Raw genomic sequence first — 22,088 nt, forward strand, 5'->3', positions numbered from 1 at the left:
AGAATTGGCTGGAATTGAGATCGGGCGCCATGTCGCGTTTGGAGAGCCCCTGATGTGCCTAAACAGTGGAAACCCCCCAATTATAACTGAAACCCTAATCCAAATACACCCCTAACCCCTAACCCTAATCCCAATGGTAACCCTAACCACACCTCTAACCCAGACACACCCCTAACCCTAATCCCAACCCTATTCCCAACCGTAAATGTAATCCAAACCCTAACCCTAACTTTAGCCCCAACCCTAACTGTAGCCTTAACCCTAGCCCCAACCCTAACCCTAGCCCTATCCCTAACAGTGGAAACCCCCCAATTATAACTGAAACCCTAATCCAAACACACCCCTAACCCTAATCCCAACGGTAACCCTATCCACACCTCTAACCCAGACACACCCCTAACCCTAATCCCAATCCTATTCCCGTGCTGCAGGGAGGAAGGTAAGAGACCCTCGCAGCAATGCGATCACATCGCGTTGCTGCGGGGGTCTCAGGGAAGCCCGCAGGGAGCTCCCTCCCTGCGGGATGCTTCCTTTTACCGCCAGCACACCGCGATCATGTTTGATCGCGGTGTGCCGGGGGTTAATGTGCCAGGGGCGGTCCGTGATCGCTCCTGGCACATAGTGCCGGATGTCAGCTGCGATAGGCAGCTCTGTATCAGTCTGTAATTGTTAGTTTGTTTACTGTAAGCGTTATTTGTAACTTGTATGTAATCCCTTCTCATGTACAGCACCATGGAATCAATTAATAAATAAATAATAATAATAATAGTTCATCAATATGAACCTTTAGCTCAAACATTTTTTTGCAATATACTGGCATTTAATATGATTGTCTCTAAAAGTATCACATTGTAACAGATCATTTAAAGAGGACCTGTCCTCAAATCAAAAGTGTCCAGTTTATGCTCATATTTTAGTTCGACTGCTCACCTACAGATGTAATTTATTTTTTCCCTAAACATTTAACACCCTATATCCATTTCCAGAGATATTGGTCTTTTTATTTAGTGCTAATTTTTATGGTCTTTAGAAGGGGGCGTGGCTGACATGATCCTCTGAGGCATGTCTTAGGTAACGTTCATACTAGCGTTATGCTAGTGTGCGTCGGGCGACGCAGCGGCGACGCACGCGTCATGCGCCCCTATATTTAACATGGGGGACGCATGCATTTTTGTTTGTTGCGTTGTGCGACGCATGCGTCTTTTTTGCCGCAAGCGTCGGACCAAGAAAACGCAACAAGTTGCATTTTTCTTGCGTCCGATTTTCGGCAAAAAACGACGCATGCGTCGCAAAACGCAGCGTTTTTGCATGCGTTTTGCCGTGTTTTTGCATGCGTTGTGCGTTGCGTCGCCGACGCAGCGGCGCACAACGCTAGTGTGAACGTAGCCTTAGGATGCTCTGCATTATTACCATTTGTACAACACCCCCTTCGTATAGATCACAAAAATTAGCACTGAATGAAAAGATTCATATCTCTAGAACCAAAAAAGGGTGTTAAGTAGAACCAATAATTTAGCAATTCTATTTCATTAATTATGCAGCCTTTACTTTTTAGAAGTTTTTCTGTATCTATAGCTGTGTGAGAAAGTGTTTGCCCCCCTTCCTGATTTCCTATTCTTTTGCATGTTTGTCACAGTTAAATGTTTCAGATCACCAAACAAATTTAAATATTAGACAAAGATAACACAAGTAAAAAAGTTGCCGTTTTAAACGAAAGTCTTTATTATTAAGGGAAAAAGAAATCCAAACCTACAGGGTCCTGTGAGAAAAAGTGATTCCCCCCACAAACATAAAGTAACTGTGGTTTATCAAATCTTTGGGAAGCTCAGTTCAAATTCCCTCGTCACACACAGGCCTGATAATAGCCAAATCTGTTCTCAATCAAGAAATCACTTAAATAGGACCTGCCTGACAAAATGAAGTAGACCAATAGTCCCTCAAAAGCTAGACATCATGTTGTGATCCAAAAGAATTCAAGAACAAATGAGAAACAAAGTAACTGAGATCTATAAAGTCTGGAAAAGGTTATAATGTCATTTCTCAAACTTTGGGACTCCAGTGAACCACAGTGAGAGCCATTATCCACACGTGGAATAGCAGTGAACCTTCCCAGGCATGGCTGGAAGATCAAAATTACCCTAAGAACGCAGCGACAATTCATCTAAGAGGTCACAAGAGACCCCACGACAACATCCATGAACTGCAGTCTCACTTGCCTCAGTTAAGGTTAGTGTTCATGACTCCACCATAAGAAAGAGACTGGGCAAAAATGGCCTGAATGGCAGAGTTGCAAGACGAAAACCACTACTGAGCAATAAGAACATAAAGGCTTGTCCCAGTTTTGCCAGAAAATATCTTCATGATCTCCAAGACTTTTGGGAGAATACTCTGTGGACTGATGGGTTAAAAGTTGAAACTGTTTGGAAGGTGAATGTTCAATTATATCTGGCGTAGAAGTAACACAACATTTTAGAAAAGGAACATCATACTAACAGTAAAATATGCTGGTGCTAGTGTGACGGTTTGGGGCTGTTTTGCTGCATCAAAACCTGGAAGACTTGCTGTGGTAAATGGAACCATGAATTCTGCTGTCTACCAATATGCAAATTGCCTCTTCTGAGAAAAAGAGGACTTAAACTCTATAGCGCCACCTGTTGGAAGTAGCGATCCTACAAGTCACAATCAACCCTTTGACGAGTCATGCAATATGACTTAGGATAAAAGCCAAATCAATATCTCAATTCGCAGACATGGTGTTTCGGGCTGTTGGCCCTCGTCAGTGCGAAGCATGAGAACTGATTTGGCTAGGTGAGAGGCTCTGGACTGGGGTCTAAGTGGTATCGTTTCTCCTTATGGAGAGTGACATACCATCTCTGGCTTGTCAAGGTAAGGAGGCTTATTCGCCATGCAATGCTCCCCGAAACACCGTGTCTGTGAATTGAGATATTGATTTGGCTTTTATCCTAAGTCATATTGCATGACTCGTTAAAGGGTTGATTGTGACTTGTAGGATGGCTACTTCCAACAGGTGGCGCTATAGAGTTTAAGTCCTCTTTTTCTCAGAAGAGGCAATTTGCATATTATATTTCCCAGAGGAGCATTGCATGGCGAATAAGCCTCCTTACCTTGACAAGCCAGAGATGGTATGTCACTCTCGATAAGGAGAAACGATACCCCTTAGACCGCTGTCTACCAAAAAATGCAAAGGTGAATGTCAGGCCATCTGTTCGTGACCTCAAGCTGAAGCGCACTTAGGTTATGCAGCAGGAGAATGATCCAAAACACACCAGCAAGTCCACCTCTGAATGACTTAAGACAAACAAAATTAAGATTTTGGAGTGGTCTAGTCAGATCTGAATCCGATTGAGATGCTGTGGCATGACCTTAAAAAGCTTGGAAACCCTCCAATGTGGCTGAATTACAACAATTCTGCAAAGATGACTGGGTCAGAATTCCTCCAGAGCGCTGTAAAAGACTCAATGACAGTTATCACAAGCGATTGATTGTGGTTGATGCTGCTAAGGGTGACCCAACCAGTTATTGGGTTTACGTGGAAATCACTTTTTCACACAGGAATCTGTAGGCTTGGATTTCTTCTTCCCTTAATAATAAAGAACTTCATTTAAAGTAAACCTGTCTGTAGGATTGTAAACTACAGACTCTGTCAGGTTGGCGCTGTTATACTGATTACAATTAGACCTTGGTTGATGAAATCCGTCTTGTGGTTGTTGTTTAATCTTTATTTGCGGTTTTCAGTTAATGAGATTCTCGTGCTTCGGGGCAGCTTGTGTGGGGACTTTATGTGGTGCTCTGCTTAGATACTCATCTGTATGGCAATAGTATCTATCAGAAAGCAATAGATGCTACTGCGCGTGCGTGGCCGCTGTCGCTATTTTGAGTAAGATAATTTTTTTATGTCTAAATAAAACGAAAATACGGTATGCATATTATCCACCTCATCATGCTGCAGACCAGGCCTGCCTGCTGAATGTGAGTTTTTTTTCAAACCATATTATATTCAGTATGTAAAATAGGAGGCAGGTCAGTGAGGGATCAGTGCCCTGTTATAAGCCATACAGATGAATATGTAAGCAGAGACACCACATAAAGACCCCCATCAGGCCCACCCCAAAGCATGAGAATCTCATTAACTGAAAACTGCAAACACAGATTAAACAACAACCACAAGACGAATTTCATCAACCAAGGTATCATTTTAATCAGTATTTTGGCGCCGACCTGACAGTGTCTAGTTTACTGAGTACAATCGTGCTGACAAGTTCACTTTAAAAACTGCATTTTGTGCTTACTTGTGTTATCTTTGTCTAATATTTAAATTTGTTTCTTGATCTAAAATATTTAAGTGTGGCAAACATGAAAAAGAATAGGAAATCAGGAAGGGGTAAATACTTTTTCACACAACTGTATGTTACCATTGTTTTGAATGTGGATGATTTACTGGATTACTGTCATAGCTGACTGGATACTTTAGGGCAGGCGGTATCCCCAGACAATGGTGGCACCACATTTACAATCCAATTATGAATTGATATACCTTCCATTTTCAAGACCGCAATGGAAATTAAAGACGCAATGCCACTTATTTACCAGTAACTTTGCCTCGACATGGTTAAAAAAACAAAAAAAAAACAACTGTGGGATTGCACTTTTTTGCAATTTCACCGCACTTGGAATTTTATTCCCGTTATCCAGTACACGATATGTTAAAACCAATGGTGTCGTTCAAAAGTACAACTCTTCCCACAAGCCCTCTCATGGCCATATTGACCGAAAAATAACAAAGTTATGGTTTTGGGAAAAAGGGGAGCAAAAAACGAAAACGCAAAAAAGAAAATACCTCCAGGGGTCAAGGGGTTCAGATTTGTATGTGGTTTAGGGCTCATACTCACTTGCCAGAAATACGGACGAGTGCAATCCGTATTGCACTCGGACCAATGTTATTCAATGAGCTACAACTCATCTGTGATTTTTTTCTCAGCTAAAATCGGACTGAGAAAAAAATTGCAGCATGCTGCGTATCTCAGACGAGACTTGTCAATGTAAGTCAATGGGTCCGGGAAAAAAAAATTGCACAGCACTCGCACCATGCGAGTGGTGTCCGATTTTTACACATCGGTGTCCATTGAAAAGCCAACAATTCATGTCTCGCGTACAGTAAAATCACACTGACATGTTAAGAATAGAATAGATATATACACATAGAAGCGGCAACACGCGAAACGGCCACCGTCCTCTCCAGCACTACCCGCATTCCTCCATAAGCCCGAATCCCACACTCACTATTGGTGAAATAAAGGATTTTTGAGAAATACTGCAAACGTGGTGAGTGCCGCATTTTTTTCTCTTTTGTCAAGCATATATATATATTATATATATATATTATACAGTATATACAGTATATACAGTATATACATACACCTATTCTATGTGTATACTGTATATTGTATCTATTCTATTCTAACCTATTCTATTCTATACTGTACGCAGCATCTGCCAGCTTTTAATCTATCCATCTTCCATCTATCTATCTATCTATCTATCTATCTATCTATCTATCTATCTATCTATCTACGTTTTGAAGATTATTTTGTTTTAAAACAATTTGTAGAGTTGTATTTTATAATGCGATTTTAACATGAGCTTTTACATACAGAGAACTGCTGTATGTAAAACTTCATGTTAAAATCGCATTGCATACGGATTGCATACGCATGTCATGCGTTTGTTCAGTGGAAAAAAATCGCACGGAAATCGCATTGTACTCGCATTGTACTCACATAGCACTCATCTGTTTTTTTTGGTCCGGAAATTGGAACGTTTTTTTTTCTCGCAGATGGGTATGAGCTCTTATTCAGAGAACCAAATAGTAAATGTAGTTCTGTTTTTGTATTTTCCACCTTTTTTATAGAGCTGTTTAACACATGCAATGATGAAGTAAGAAATAAAAGTCTCGGTAATCTTCGTATAGTCAGGATAATTAACTCCATGAGAAAAGTACTCCATATTCTTATATGACATTGTGTACACCGCCCCGATAATGATAAGATCTCACCTGTACCATGTATTTAGCTATTATTTAAAGAAACTGGAAGAATAATTTGTTCCTATTCAACAATAAGATAAAACCTCTTCCCGGTTCCATGCTGGTAAAAAATGCTTCTACCATCACAACAGGAGCAGCAATGTTTAATGAAGACCAAAAATGTTTTTTATATTATAAGGTCTGAGATAAAGTACAAGGAATCTTTGGAATAAATATACATCAGATGAAATCTCACGTTGCGATTAAAAACAGTGCCATCCGGCAGATTATTCCGCCAATGACTGCAGCCAAAAGTAATGTCACTGTTAGGTTACATTCCCACGATGAGCTCTTGGGGCACTTTTAACGCTGCGTGTTTTTGCTGCGCCAAAAACACAGCATCTTACAGTTCTAGCAAAATGGATGGGATTTATAGAAATCTCCTGCTCATTGTGCTTCTTTTTACAGCATTACACATTACAGCATGGGATCACATCCGATTCTTTTAGTGGGGTAAAACAATGCCTCACTCTCTGCTTGTATTTAAGCAATGTTTTACCTCACAGAACAATCAGCTGTGATCTTGTGCTATCCTGCCTGTATACTCATTTGCATCCTCCCCTGCTCAAGAGCTGTGGTATGATCAGACCATGTCCCTGCAGAGTCAGACACAGCCATTACACAGTACACAGCAGGGGCAGATTTATAGGATTATCTCAGCACAGGAACTTTTTATTTAAACACTTCCAATTGTGGAACTAATTATTATTCCAAGATCTATTGATTACAATGTTGATTAAAATTATTATATATTTTTTTTTATTAACGTCTTGAACATTTGTTCTACTATCAACCAGCTTCCACCTAATGAGTATGGTCACCCTAAAGAGATTGTCCGATACCTTAAACTTTGTCTCTAATGAACCATCTTTATAACAAACCATTTTTAAATTGACAATTGTAGAAAATTCCCTCCAGTCCGGTCCATTGTTAGCCTGAATTGTGTGTTTTTTTTCATCATTGCTGAATATGTGGTCATACTCCACTGTTTAGATGCATGGCTCCGCACAAAAGGGAAAGAAGTGGCATTTGGCATTTAGTTTGATTGCTTTTCATTCATCGTATCGCATTTGAAAAGCTCCTGAGATATTAGTGCAGAGGAAACATCAAGAAGTGGCTACTAGTGAAGAGCGAACTTGCTCAGATAAGGTGTTATCCGAGCATGAGCGGGGGCAAACTGAGTCACTTTGGAGTGTTTGAAAAATATGTTTGCGTTCCCTGCGGCTGCATGTCTGCGGCTGTTCGACAGGTGCAACACATGAAGGGTTTCCTTCCACCATCATTTTTATTTGCTTTTGTCCTTGGGTTGATATGCATATGTTGGACCAAAGCATGTTCATCTCTGGGACACAGAACCCATCTCCTTCCTGAGTGGCATGATGACTGGACATTCCCATCTTGTTTGTACTTGCTGCAATTGTTTGTACAGATGAACACGGAACCTTCAGGTATATTGAAATTGTACCCAAGGATGAGCCAGACTTGTGCAAGTCCACAGTTCTCTTCCTGATATCTTGGCTGATTTCTTTAGATTTCCCCATGATACTAGACAAAGAAGCAGTGTGTTTCAGGTGTGCATTAAAATACATTCACAGGTGTGTCTCTAATTAACTCTGATGTTGCTAAAAAAAACTGTCACAAGCTTCCAATCATAGCAATCTTAGTATGTGTAAACGTTTGACTTTGCAATAAGTAATACAAATGCCTTAAAACATGCTCGCTCTCTCATTATTCTGGCATTTGGCAAATATTAATAATTAAGGTAATCCTAATTGACCTAAACCAGGAAAGGTTTATTCTCCTTTCATGTCAGATATTGAGAAAAACATGAATATCTTTTTATATACATAGTTACATATACATAGTTATTAAGGTTGAAGGAAGACTATATGTCCATCTAGTTCAACCCATAGCCTAACCTAACATGTTGATCCAGAGGAAGGCAAAAAAACCCCATGTGCAAAGAGTAAGCTCCACATTGGGGAAAAAAATTCCTTCCCGACTCCACATACGGCAATCAGACTAGTTCCCTGGATCAACGCCCTATCAAGGAATCTAGTGTATATACCCTGTAACATTATACTATATATAGTGTATGTAAACTTCTAATTTCTACTGTAGATGCCCATACAGATGGCCTAGGAGGGATGATCCGACTGACAGATTAACTTTAGGCTACTAGAATATAAAGTAATATAGTACTGAGGCATATACTGTTCCCTTTATATAAGTGAATTTGCTTTAAATGGTTCATTTGATAAAACCTAGCGTTCTGCAATGATAATTCTGCTGGCATCCTTCGCTAATAATGTAAACACGTTTTCCATAAAAAAGGAGCAGTACATGGAATATTTATACTATTATGTAACCAGATGACTACTTATCTAATATGAGTTCTCAAACAATTGAGCGCTGCCGAAATGTGATAAAATGTTTTACCAGTAACAATCAGTTATGAAAAGATTAGAAACTGACTGACATGATAGAGGGATGGTGAATCATTGTTCATTAGGTCTGAAAATCTAATTTAAAATCTCATCAGAGCTGGAATACGGCTGTATGAAACACACAGTGCTGAATATGACAGATTCATTTCTAATTACGGGGATATGTGCGAGTCTCCCAAGAATACCTGATCAGGGTAGTTAACATTACAGAGATTCTGCTTTTTGGAAGAAGTTCATGAACCTGTGATGTGAATAATTTAGGACAGAAATACTACACGGAGATGATTATCTATTGTGCTAGTAGAGAAACTGTGCAGTCTGGTGGTGCTATCTAGACAAAGCACACAAAATGCGCTTAGTGAATAATGAAAAGGAACAAAATACTGAAGAGTCCTACATGCCAGAGAGGAAAACGAAGCGCGATCTTTTATTCAAGCATTAAAGATGATTTACTTCTAACAGATGTGATCGAACCCTTTAAGACAGTACTGAAGAGCCTACATTCAAAAACTATTGGAGCCCTTAGGGAGCATTAGCACTAGCCGATTACAGCAGTTAAATGATCGCCAACTGGTTACAAACAAGGCAGACTGCATTTCCAAGTGGACAGAACAATCATGTCTTGTGCACACAGGATATGATGATTATTTAGTTCCTTGTCAGCAAGGATCCCTATGACTTTGTGCCCTTAAGAAGGTTGGTCAGGGGTGCGGATATCATGGCAAAATTTGGAATGAAACGTTGATAGTATCCCACAATTCCCAGAAACGGAAACGCACTAACCTGTTTCTTGGACACTGGTTGCGGTTCATTTTGGATAGCCTCCACTTTGTTCTCCTATAGCTTGATTTCGCCCCTACCAACAATAAAGCCTAAGTATTTGTCTCCTCCTTCCCCATAGGGGACTTCTTTGGATTTATGGTAAACCTTGCCTTCCTCAGCGCATCCAGTACTACCTGGATCTTCTGCAGATGATTTTCCCAATCCGAGCTGAATATCACAATATCATCTAGGTAAGCTGCAACATATTTCTTGGGAGGAAAAAGGACCCGGTCCATGGCCCTCCAGGACATGGTTGCAGCTCCTCGCAGACGAAAAGGTATCCTGGTGTATTGGAAACACCCATCAGGCATAGTGAAGGCAGGCTTCTCGTTGGCCATTTGGGACTTGGGGATTTCATTAGGACTCTTCGATGATGCCCAGATTCAACATTCTTCTCACCTCTATTGAAATCACATCACGGCGGGCTTCAGGAATTCGATATGGTTTAAGGTTTACCCGCGCGTCCGGTTCTATCAGAACTTTGTGCTCCATGGATTGGATACATCCAGGCAACTCTGAAAACAGTTCCCGGTTTCGCTGGAGCAGTTCTCTGCACTGTTGTTTCTGGGCCGGTGATCATGTTTCTGCCACCTCAATATCTTCAACACTGGCTTCAGGATTGTCCCTCAGGCACAGAGTTTCCACTGGCTCCCTATTTTGCTATGACTTGAGCAGGTTAACGTGTAAGACCGGATAGGGTTTACTTCTCACTTGCTGGTGGATCTTATAGTTAATTTTGATCAGTTTCTCGATCACTTCATATGGCCCTTGAAACTTCACCAGAAATTTACATTACACTGTGGAAATCAGCACTATGGCTTGATCTCCAGGTGTAAACTGTCTCAGCCTTGCAATTCTCTCCTGCATCCGGGCACATGCTCATTGATGCTCCGGTGGGGTGTAACTTCTGCTTCCCCAGTCTCCTTTGCAACATCCAGGAGGGTACCAGCCAAACTGACAGAACCTCATAAAGGCCTGTGGAACTTCCCTAATGGAAAACAGCAGATATGGGAGTAGGCAAACTCAGTCTCAGACATCCTTCTCAATGACTTTTTTGAGCATGGTTTTTAGGGTTTTATTAAATGTCTCCACTAGGCTGTATGTTTACAGATGATTCTTAGAATTCCTGGGTCACGTAATCTAGAGGGCCCTACACAACTCAATCATCATTTTGGACATGAATGGGGTTCCTTGGTCCATCAGGATATCCTTTGGCAGGCTGGTCGTGGAAAAGATATGGACCACTTCTCGGGCTATTCTGGTGAAATCTCTCTCTGAAATCTGGGCCAGTAGAACCTTCGAAGAATCAGCTCTTGGGTTTTGTCAACGACCAGATGATCACCCAACACATGAGAGAGGGCCATGTCTAATAATCTATGCCTATACGGTCAAGTACTACCAGCTGCTCCAATACCTCCCTTCATCCCAGCTTAGTCACCTGATATAGCAAGTCCCCATTTCCTGCAAAGTATGGGAACCTGGAGTTGGCCCGCGGGGTCGTCTTTTGCATAGAACGTCTTACTGCCTTCTGGACGTGTGAGTCATCATCTGAACTTGGAGGTGGGGTGGTCACCGTGCCATAGACTGCATCTGCAAGGAGTGCCACCTGTCACGTAAGCACCTCCTGTTGCAGTCACTGCTGGAGCTGCTGCACCTACAGTTTGTTTCCTGTTGTGCAAGATATTGTTGCTGGGCTTATTTCTGCTGCTGGCTTTTGACCAAGTGCTTGATCAGCTCCTCCACTTTGTCCGACCGCTCTTCTATCCTTATAGCCGCATTCATCCAGGTCATCGAATTTATCTACAGCTGTCACACTTGCTTTCTGGGGATCTTGCCCGCACTTCTAGCACTAACTGTTGTAGATTGGCTCACTTGGCTGCTTAACGAGGTACTCAAGAGAATGCTTTTCATTTAACTGTTCAACTGGTTTATTAAAAACATGCTTCATAAACCAGTCCAAGACAAATTAGTCTTATTCAGTCTTGTTGATATAAACAAACAGAATTCATCACAGTCCGTATAACTGTGCTGTGATTGCATGCCAAATTGGGATCACACACACCCATATAAGTCTATGGGTGAGTGTCAAACATCGCACTGCACTTGGATGCGATTCGCACCGACGCTGACAGCAGAGGAGATGGAGAAATTTCTCAGCCTCCTCCGCAGCTGTGCTGCTATTCTCTCATGTGAGAGGATCGGAGCACAGTAGCATGACACTCGGCTCCTGCTAGCAGCAGACCAGGAGATGAGGGTCATTAGCAAATCGTTTCTGATGCTCTCGCATCGGATACGATATGCTAATGTGACTCTGGTCTGTATCTGGCGTTCAGAAGAAACCATGACTTTCAGTATATATTGCAATATTAGGGTATTGCAATTGTATAAACGCTCAGACAATCAAATTTAAGTACCCTAAGGGGGACTAAAAAATAAAGTAAAAAAAGAAAGTATTTAACCCCTTAACCCCCAAGGGTGGTTTGCACGTTAATGACCGGGCCAATTTTTACAATTCTGACCACTGTCCCTTTATGAGGTTATAACTCAGGAACGCTTCAACGGATCCTGATGATTCTGACACTGTTTTCTCAAGACATATTGTACTTCATGATAGTGGTAAAATTTCTTTGATATTACCTGCGTTTATTTGTGAAAAAAATGGAAATTTGCCGAATATTTTGAAAATTTCGCAATTTTCCAACTTTTAATTTTTATGCCCTGAAATCACAGAGATATGTCACACAAAATACTTAATAAGTAACATTTCCCACATGTCTACTTTACATCAGCACAATTTTGGAATCAAAATTTTTTTGGTTAGGTAGTTATAAGGGTTAAAAGTTGTCCAGCAATTTCTCATTTTTACAACACCATTTTTTTAGGGACCACATCACATTTGAAGTCACTTTAACCCTCCGTCACATACAACTGATCTGACAGGCGCTTCTCTTTTACTTTCATTTCTCCTTCCTCCCCAGATTGTGAGGAAACCCCCTCCCTCCAGGTAGTCTTCTGTTTCTTGAAGGTCTGTGAAACCTGATATCACAGTTGGATTTCAGAGCTTCAGGGGAGAAGGATATAGCTGCACAGATCTCTCAGGCTCATTGTATGTGAATACGTCACATTCAGTAAGGTTGGTATTTTATGTTTTTATTCATCACAATAGTTTATTTAGCTTGTTTTATGAATGTATAGCACAAAATGTGAGGATATTTCATAGAAATAAGGGAGATTTTATAAAAGAAAGTGTGCTGCTCAGGCATATACAGTAGTTCCCTAACATATTCCTTCTCTTGCTTCAGATTATCTGCTGAAATGGAGAGGAAAATGTACAATTTATCCAAACAACTTGATGTTGAGGAAGTAACAAACATGCTGTTAGATGATAGAGACCTCACACTGAATGAGGATTTAGGAGAGGAAAGTGAGATTGATTCTCATGATGAGGTGGAAGAATGTGTCCTGGATTCTGAAACAGAGCAAGATGGTGACAGTGGTGAGGATGAAGAAGTTGGATCATATTATATTGGAAAAGATAAAAATACTAAATGGAACAAGAAGCCATTCCAGAAAAAACGTAGGGAACCTTTAAACATTATTACTCACCTTCCTGCAGTAATAGGAACTGCACGTAATGCAAAAACTGCAGTTGAATGCTGGAACAGTATATTTACAGATGACATTCTGGACTCTATTGTCACATATACCAACCAATATATAGACATTATAAAGGACAAGTACATCTGCAACAGAACCATCAAGCCCACAGATGAAATAGAACTGCGTGCTTTTTTTGGATTACTGTACCTTGCAGGAGCTTATAGGGCAAATAGACAAAGTTTGGAGGAACTTTGGGGTAAAGATGGGGATGGAGTTGAAAAATTTAGCCTTATGTCCATAAACAGATTCAAGATTCTAATTCGTTGCCTTCGGTTTGACGACAGAACTACCCGAACCGAACGCAAAACACATGACCGACTTGCTCCAATTCGTGATATATTTCAAAGATTTGTTGTAAACTGTAAACAAAGTTATTACCCTGGAGAGAATCTCACTATTGACGAAATGCTCCCTGGTTTTCGTGGTAGATGTGCCTTTCGTCAATATATTCCATCAAAGCCAAACAAATATGGAATAAAAATGTATGCCCTTGTTGATGCCAGTAAGACCTACACTTACAACCTGGAAGTTTATGCAGGAAAACAACCAGAAGGTCCTTACTGTGTGAGCAACAAACCCATTGATGTTGTAAAAAGACTGGCTGAACCCTTATTTGGATCGGGTCGCAATATTACAGCTGACAATTGGTTTACAAGTTGTGATCTGATTGATTATCTGAAAATTCAGAAGCTGTCATATGTGGGAACTGTAAGAAAAAACAAAAGGGAATTGCCGCCACAGTTTGTAAGTGTGAAAGAGAGACAACAGTACAGCAGTATGTTTGCATTCCATAATGGAAAGGCTTTAGTTTCCTATGTACCACATGCCAAAAAAATCGTACTTCTTCTATCAACACTTCATGATGATGCTGCCATCGATCCTGGGACTGGGGCAGAAAAAAAAACCGGAGATAATTACATTTTACAATGCCACCAAAGGGGGTGTGGATACAGCAGATCAGATGTGCTCCACTTTCAACGTCAGCAGAAACATCAAACGCTGGCCAATGGTCATATTTTTTGCTATGTTGAATTTGGGTGGTATAAATTCACAAGTAATTTATCTTGAAAACAAGCTTGAACCACTCCGTAGACGATTGTATCTGAAAAAATTGGCCCATGAACTAGTACTTGGAGAGCTACGCAGGAGAAGCGTGAAAGCAATCGGTATCCCCTCTCGCCTTCAAGTTCAGCTCAAAAGGTTCCGCCCAGAAGATGATGGTGAAAAGTCACCATCTGCACCACCTCACAAAAGAAGGAGATGCACCACCTGCCAAACGGAAAGCGGAACCAGAAGGCTTTCAAATTATGAATGTCTCAAATGTCATAAAGCAATTTGCCTGACACATGCAAAAATGTGTGTAATTCTTGCTATTTGCTCTGCAAGTGTGACTTTTCTGGGGAAACCTCAGCATCTACTTCTGATTGAATATGTTTTTAATAGTACTTAAGGTACCTTAAAATTAAGTTTGTGTTCAAAAATTTTCTTTGTACATTTTTTTGAGAGAGTCGAACTGAGGACTATTTGGCGGGAGTTTTGAAAAGTTTGTATTTCATAGTTATTAGTTTTATGTTAAGTAAATGGTTTTTTTTGCAACTGATTATGTGTAGTCTCTTTTATTACATCCCTATGAAGGTCACTGATCACTTTTAGAGCACTGAAATTGCAAACATTAGATATTATAGGTATTTTTCCAGCAGGCGCCTGACAGGCACATTGTATGTGAACTCGTTAGTCCGAATATTGTATGTGACGGAGGGTTAATGGGTCTATATGATAGAAAATAACCAAGTGTGACACCATTCTAAAAACTGCACCCCTCAAGGTGCTCAAAACCACATTCAAGACGTTTATTAACCCTTCAGGTGTTTCACAAGAGAACATTTAACATTTAACTTTTTTTCGCAAAAAATTTACTTCAGCTCCAATTTGTTTTATTTTACCAAGGGTAACAGGAGAAATTGGACCCCAAAAGTTGTTGTAAAATTTGTCCTGAGTACGCCGATACCCCACATGTGGGGGTAAACCACTGTAAACATTGAAACCCCCAACAAGTGACACCATTTTGGAAAGTAGACCCCCTAAGGAAATTATCTAGATGTGTGGTGAGCACTTTGACCCACCAAGTGCTTCACAGAAGTATATAATGTAGAGCCGTAAAAATAAAAAATCATATTTTTTCACAAAAATGATTTTTTCGCCTCCAATTTTTTATTTTCCCAAGGGTAACAGAAGAAATTGGGACCCATAAGTTGTTGTAAAATTTGTCCTGGGTACACCGATACCCCACATGTGGGGGTAAACCACTGTTATGGCGCATGGCAGAGCTTGGAAGGGAAGGAACGCCGTTTGACTTTTCAATGCAAAATTGACTGGAATTGAGATAGCAATAAATACTTGGCACTCAGACGAACTTTTTGCATGATCAGAAGTGAATAATTCATTTATTTAGTGCATCCAGCTTAATTGTTAAACGTTTTCGGTCTACAAAGACCTTCATCAGAAACAGTTATTGGATTACTGAATGCCACGAAGAGTAAATGTGGGCCCACAGGGGTGCCAACAAACGGCAGAGTCCGGGAGAATATGGCGCCTTAAAGAGCCTGGAGAAGCGGGAGCAGGGCGCTGTGGAAAGGCGAGAAGCTCGCAATGGCACAAGCGCTAAGACCTCCAATGGCACCGGCGCCGAACCGCTAGAGACGCGCACTCCCGGGACTGCTCAGTCCCGGGAGTGCGCGTCTCTAGCGGTTCGGCGCCGGTCCCATTGGAGGTCTTAGCGCTTGTGCCATTGCGAGCTTCTCGCCTTTCCACAGCGCCCTGCTCCCGCTTCTCCAGGCTCTTTAAGGCGCCATATTCTCCCGGACTCTGCCGTTTGTTGGCACCCCTGTGGGCCCACATTTACTCTTCGTGGCATTCAGTAATCCAATAACTGTTTCTGATGAAGGTCTTTGTAGACCGAAAACGTTTAACAATTAAGCTGGATGCACTAAATAAATGAATTATTCACTTCTGATCATGCAAAAAGTTCATCTGAGTGCCAAGTATTTATTGCTTTGATTTGACGGGTTGGAAACCTAACTTGTGCACCCCCAAGAAGCCAAGAGTGCCGTGCTTTATATTGCTACATGGAATTGAGATAGGACACTATGTCACATTTGGAGAGCCCCTGATGTGCCTAAACATTGAAACCCCCCACAAGTGACACCATTTTGGAAAGAAGACCCCCTAAGGAACTTATCTAGTTGTGTTGTGAAAACTTTGAACCTCTAAGTGTTTCACTACAGTTTATAACGCAGAGCCGTGAAAATAAAACTTTTTTTTTTCCACAAAAATTATTTTTTAGCCCCCAGTTTTGTATTTTCCAAGGCTAACAGGAGAAATTGGACCCCAAAAGTTGTTGTGCAATTTGTCCTGAGTACGCTGATACCCCATATGTGGGGGGGAACCACCGTTTGTGCACATGGCAGAGCTCGGAAGGGAAGAAGCGCCATTTGGAATGCAGACTTAGATGGATTGGTCTGCAGGCGTCACGCTGCATTTGCAGAGCCCCTAATGTACCTAAACAGTAGAAACCCCCCACAAGTGAACCCATATTGGAAACTAGACCCCTGAAGGAACTTATCTAGATGTGTTGTGAGAACTTTGAACCCCCAAGTGTTTCACTACAGTTTATAACACAGAGACGTGAAAATAAAAAATCTTTTTTTTCTCCACAAAAATATTTTTTTAGCCCCCGGTTTTGTATTTTCCCAAGGGAAACAGGAGAAACTGGACCCCAAAAGTTGTTGTCCAATTTGTCCTGAGTACACGGATACCCCATATGTTTGGGTAAACCCCTGTTTGGGCGCACGGGAGAGCTGGGAAGGGAAGGAGTTCTGTTTTATTTTTTCAACGAAGAAGAATTGAGATCGGACACCATGTCACCTTTGGAGAGTCCCTGATGTGCCTAGACAGTGGAAACCCCCCAATTCTAACTGAAACCCTAACCTAAACACACCCAGAACCCTAATTCCAACCATAACCCTAACCACACCCTAATCCTAATCCCAAACCTGATCCCAACCGTAAATGTAATCCAAACCCTAACTTTAGCCCCTATCCCCAACTTTAGCTCCAACCCTAACCCTAAGTTTAGCCCCAACCCTAACCTTAACTTTAGCCCCAACGATAATCATTACTTTAGCCCCAACCCTAACCCTAACTTTAGCCCAACCCTAACCCTAATGGGAAAATGGAAATAAATACATTTTTTAAAATTTTATTATTTTTCTCACCATGTCATGTTTGGAGAGCCTCTGATGTGCCTAGACAGTGGAACCCCCCCCCCCCCATTTTAACTGAAACCCTAACCCAAACACACGCAGGACCCTAATCCCAACCATAACCCTAACCACACCACTAATCCTAATCCCAACCCTGATCCCAACCGTAAATGTAATCCAAACCCTAACTTTAGCCCCAACCCTAACTTTAGCCCCAATCCTAACTTTAGCCCCATCCCTAACCCTAACTTTAGCCCCAACTTTAGCCCCAACCCTAACTTTAGCCCCAACCCTAACCCTAACTTTTGCCCCAACCCTAACCCTAATGGGAAAATGAAAATAAATATTTTTATATTTTATTATTTTTCTCTAACTAAGGGGGTGATGAAGGGGGGATATGACTTACTTTCATAGCGGGTTTTTTAGCGGATTTTATGATTGCCAGCCCTCACACACTAAAAGACGCTTTTCATTGCAAAAAATAGTTTTTGCGTCTCCACATTTTGAGAGCTATAATTTTTCCATATTTTGGTCCACAGAGTCATGTGAGGTCTTGTTTTTTTGCGGTACGAGTAGACGTTTTTATTGGAACCATATTCAGGCACGTGACATTTTTTGATCGCTTTTTATTCCGATTTTTGTGAGGTAGAATGAACAAAAACCTGCTATTCATGAATTTCTTTTCGGGGGGTGGGGAGGGGCGTTTAAACCGTTCCACATTTGGTAAAATTGATAAAGCAGTTTTATTCTTCGGGTCAGAACGATTACAGTGATACCTCATTTATATCATTTTTTAATGTTTTGCTACTTTTATAAGATAAAAACTATTTTATATAAAAAATAATTATTTTTGCATCGCTGTATTCTGAGGACTATAACTTTTTTATTTTTTCATTGATGATGCTGTATAATAATAATAATAATAATAATAATCTTTATTTTTATATAGCGCCAACATATTCCGCAGCGCTTTACAGTTTGCATGGTGGCTTGTTTTTTGCGGGTCAAGATGATGTTTTCAGCGGTACCATTTTACGGTGTTCAGTGAAGGGGTTAATTAGTGGGACAGTTTTATAGGTCGGGTGGTTACGGACGCGGTGATACTAAATATGTGTACTTTTATTTTTTTTATTTAGATAAAGAAATGTATTTATTAGAACAATATATATATATTTTCTTTATTTAGGAATTTTTTTTTTTTACACGTGTCAATATTTTTTTTTTACTTTTTTACATTGCCCCAGGGGGGACATCACATTATAGTGACAGATCGCTGATCTGACACTGTGCAGTGCACTGTGTCAGATCAGCGATCACACAGGCACTGCAGGGAGGCCACCTCCCTGCAAGACCCGGAAGGCCCCCCGTGGCCATTTTGGATCCGGGGCCTGCAGGGAGGAGGAGGTAGGAGACCCTCGGAGCAACGCGATCACATCGCGTTACTCCCAGGGTCCCGGGGAACCACGCAGGGAGCCCCTCCCTATGCTGCCGGAACGCTGCAATCATGTTTGATCGCAGTGTTCTGGGGGTTAATGTGCCGGGAGCGGTCCGTGACCGCTCCTGGCACATAGTGCCGGATGTTAGCTGTAATAATCAGCTGACACAAGGCGGCGATCATCCGCACTTCCCCCGTGAGCGCAGCCGATCGCCTATGACATACTATCCCGTCACTGGGAATTAAGTCTCAGGTCACCTCGATGGGATAGTACGTCATATGGGATAAAGGGGTTAAAAAGAGAAAAATAAAAGAAATATATGAATTCAAATCACCCCTTTTTTCACTCCCATTCTAATTAAGTAAGAAAAATAAACATATGTAATATCACTGCATCTGTAAATGCTCACTCTATCAAAATATAGAATGAATTAACCGGTAACCGCTGGGTTAAAATTAATTAACCACTGGGAAAGGTCAGAGAGGCCTAGCGCCTGCGCACTGCAGTACTTTACTCTGACCTCAACAGGGCAGATAAGTACGCCTGCGCAGGAGCGCGATACCAGGGAGCGATGAAGAAGCAGGAGGGCGGTGTCGCAAGAAGATGGGAGGCACCAGACCTGCGACACCCATTGGACCGGACGGCCCCCGGGTGAGTATAATATAACTTATTTTTCTTCACTTGCAGGTCGGACCAGGGGCTTATCTACAGCATTATAGAATGCTGTAGATAAGCCCTGAAAGGCAGTGGCCGCATCTTATAGCGGCAAAATCTGCTAACAGGTTCCCTTTAAGGATTAAATGGGTTTTCCAGTCTAAATCAGTAAGTTTGCAGTTACTCTATAGGAGGGCCCGTTTAGTGAGAATGGCCTCGCTCCATACACTGGTATGGAGCGAGGTTGCACCCCGTGTAGTGACACAGCTGTCCAGTGGGTGTGGCCAACTAGAGGGTGCGGCCTAGCTCTATACAACTGTATGGAAGCGAGGCTGCACTCACTGGCCGGAACATGTATAACTCATATATATCCTCCGGTCCAGGGTCTGAAGCCGGAGTTCTCCCACAGCACAACGTGTGTGCGCTGGGGGGATTCATAAAACTTATCGATTTGGACAGGACAACCCCTTTAAAGGGCCTGATCAAAGTGTGATTAACATAATCAGACCGATTTTCTCAGATGAGAGAATATACGCCTTAGGGTAAATCTCCACATCCCAAAGGTTGGTTACCTCCAGCTGTACAAGTGAAAGCAGGTGTGCCATCAACACTAGGATGTTGAATATTTTTTAATCTTTTTGTATAAAAGAAGGAAAACTTGCAGTAACCATGGGCAGAATCGGCCTGATGGGCGATATCCCACCCCCTTTACTGACACAATTAAAAATTGTTATTTGTGTCTATGACGCTTATACCATTGTTGCAAATATAATTAGTCATGAAAATTGGCATATTGCAGAATAAATCCATGTGCCTGTCTCTATGAGAACTCATTTTACGACACTAAGATCTAGCAGTGAAAACTAAAACCATAGCTGCAAACAACCACCACAACCATAAAATCAAAGGCTAGAATAGTAGAATTCTACAAAGTAAAACAGCAGTGTACACCACCCAGGGATTTCTGCAGGCGTATAATGATTTGCTTGAAGTTGTGTTTAAATTTACAGTACTGAAAAAAAAAGGAGTTTGGTCCGCTTAGACACAAATGCCTTTTAGGCTTAAAAATAAAAAAAAAAACACTGAAAATAATTATAGGAATTGAACGTACGGATCTACATCAAGGACTTGTTTGGAAAACAGACTGTTGTGTACAGGCGTGAATGGACGGCTCGTTGCCCTCTTCCCTTTCTTCTGCTGTTCTCCAATCTCTGTGAGAAAGAACCTGGAGGGAGAAATAAATTCATCCAAGTTAGCATAATATGTAAAATTCACAACTAACACACCTACGATGCTCAGCAGACAGTTCTACGACACGGACGTATCTCCAGTCCATCGGGTGCCGCGATCTTTAGTAATGTTACTTTGTTGCCATATATAAAAGCAAGCCTTGCAAACCTAGCGATCAATTTAAAAAAAAAAAAAAACATCTTTAAGATGAACCTGTAGCTTGAAGATATCAGAAATGGGCACAAAAAAAAAAAAAAGACAGACACAGTGCATTTATAGGATAAGCATTTCCCTCCAGCATCGGCACGGCAAATTTCCTAACAGCTTGTTTCCCCATCTGTTTACACAGCCCAGTGCAGAAAGGTGATAAAAGCGGCATAACACAACCTGCTAAATTAGGAGAATTAGTAGCAAGTGAACTTGGAGAGGTGCAGAGATTCAGCTCAAATTCACAGCCTGCCCATAAATAAGACTCTGGAGACCTAATATATGAATACCCTTTTTTCCTAGTATTTTATGGCTCATTGGCTCATTTGCAATATACTTTAAAACTTCGGAGCCGACTGACATTGTTTGTCTTTACATCGGATACGGACTAGAAGACAAGAAAAATAGGCTCACCTCGTCTTATTATCTGCTTTACTGATTCCTTCGTCATCCCCCGAGTCATCCTCGCAAGAGTCCCTGAAGGGCTGTGGCTCAGTTCGGTGCTTCTCCTGCAGAAGATGCTTTTTCTTTTGCGCTTCCAATTTCTTCCCTTCCTCCTCTTGCTGGAGAATGCGAAAGTAACTTCGTCCTTGCTTTACACTGCAGATCAGCTTCCTGCCAATCAAACGATAATAGCACATAAGCCAGGATGATGTCTACATACAAATCTCGGCATAAATGAGTACACCCCTTTTGAAAAGTAAGATTCTACCTCACTGAACGCAAGAACGTCATCCATAATTTTGATAAGATTGAGTTTCATAGAACATTTTTTAACCCATAACATGAAAGTAAGGTTAATAATCTAACTTTCATTGCATGCAAAATCTTCTGTTTGACACAAATTAGTTGATGCAAAAATGACCCCTCCCCCCGTCAAAAACTACCACATCTAGTATTTTGTATGTGCAGCGCCCCAGAGATCTGGTCGTTGCAGTATGACACTCTGCCACTAAGGGGAGTGATGGTACGTCTGATGGCACTGAAGGAATTCTACTGACCAGGTATCACCAGCACACATTACACTTCACACTCCGGCCACGAGGGGGAGAAAAAGGCTTTATTTATTGGGCCACTCCTCACACTGGAAAACTAGGGGTTGGATAGGAATTTAGTTAGAAGCTGACTGGGTTGGATTCAGGCAACATCCCGTGGCAGGGGGTGTTGAAGGGAGAAGACACAGGGGGGTCCCTGTCAGGCGTGGGAACCTGGCAGGTGCCTAGCGAACAGAGCAGAACGTAACGGAACCGCTTCTGCACACCCCGCG

General features: G+C 41.5%; 1 protein-coding gene across 1 annotated transcript in view; it reads right to left on the reverse strand.

The window, feature by feature from the left end:
* CCDC60 (coiled-coil domain containing 60) overlaps positions 1-22,088 on the reverse strand; it is a 330,055-nt gene that overhangs the window by 96,245 nt on the left and 211,722 nt on the right. Inside the window, exons 4-5 of the mRNA XM_069754456.1 lie at positions 21,236-21,436; positions 20,496-20,609 (exon numbers count right to left, since the gene is read on the reverse strand). Of these exons, the coding sequence (XP_069610557.1) occupies positions 20,496-20,609; positions 21,236-21,436 (315 nt within the window). The remainder of the gene's footprint in view (positions 1-20,495; positions 20,610-21,235; positions 21,437-22,088) is intronic.

The sequence above is a fragment of the Ranitomeya imitator genome, chromosome 1 (genome assembly GCF_032444005.1).
Source record: "Ranitomeya imitator isolate aRanImi1 chromosome 1, aRanImi1.pri, whole genome shotgun sequence".
NCBI lineage: Eukaryota > Metazoa > Chordata > Amphibia > Anura > Dendrobatidae > Ranitomeya > Ranitomeya imitator.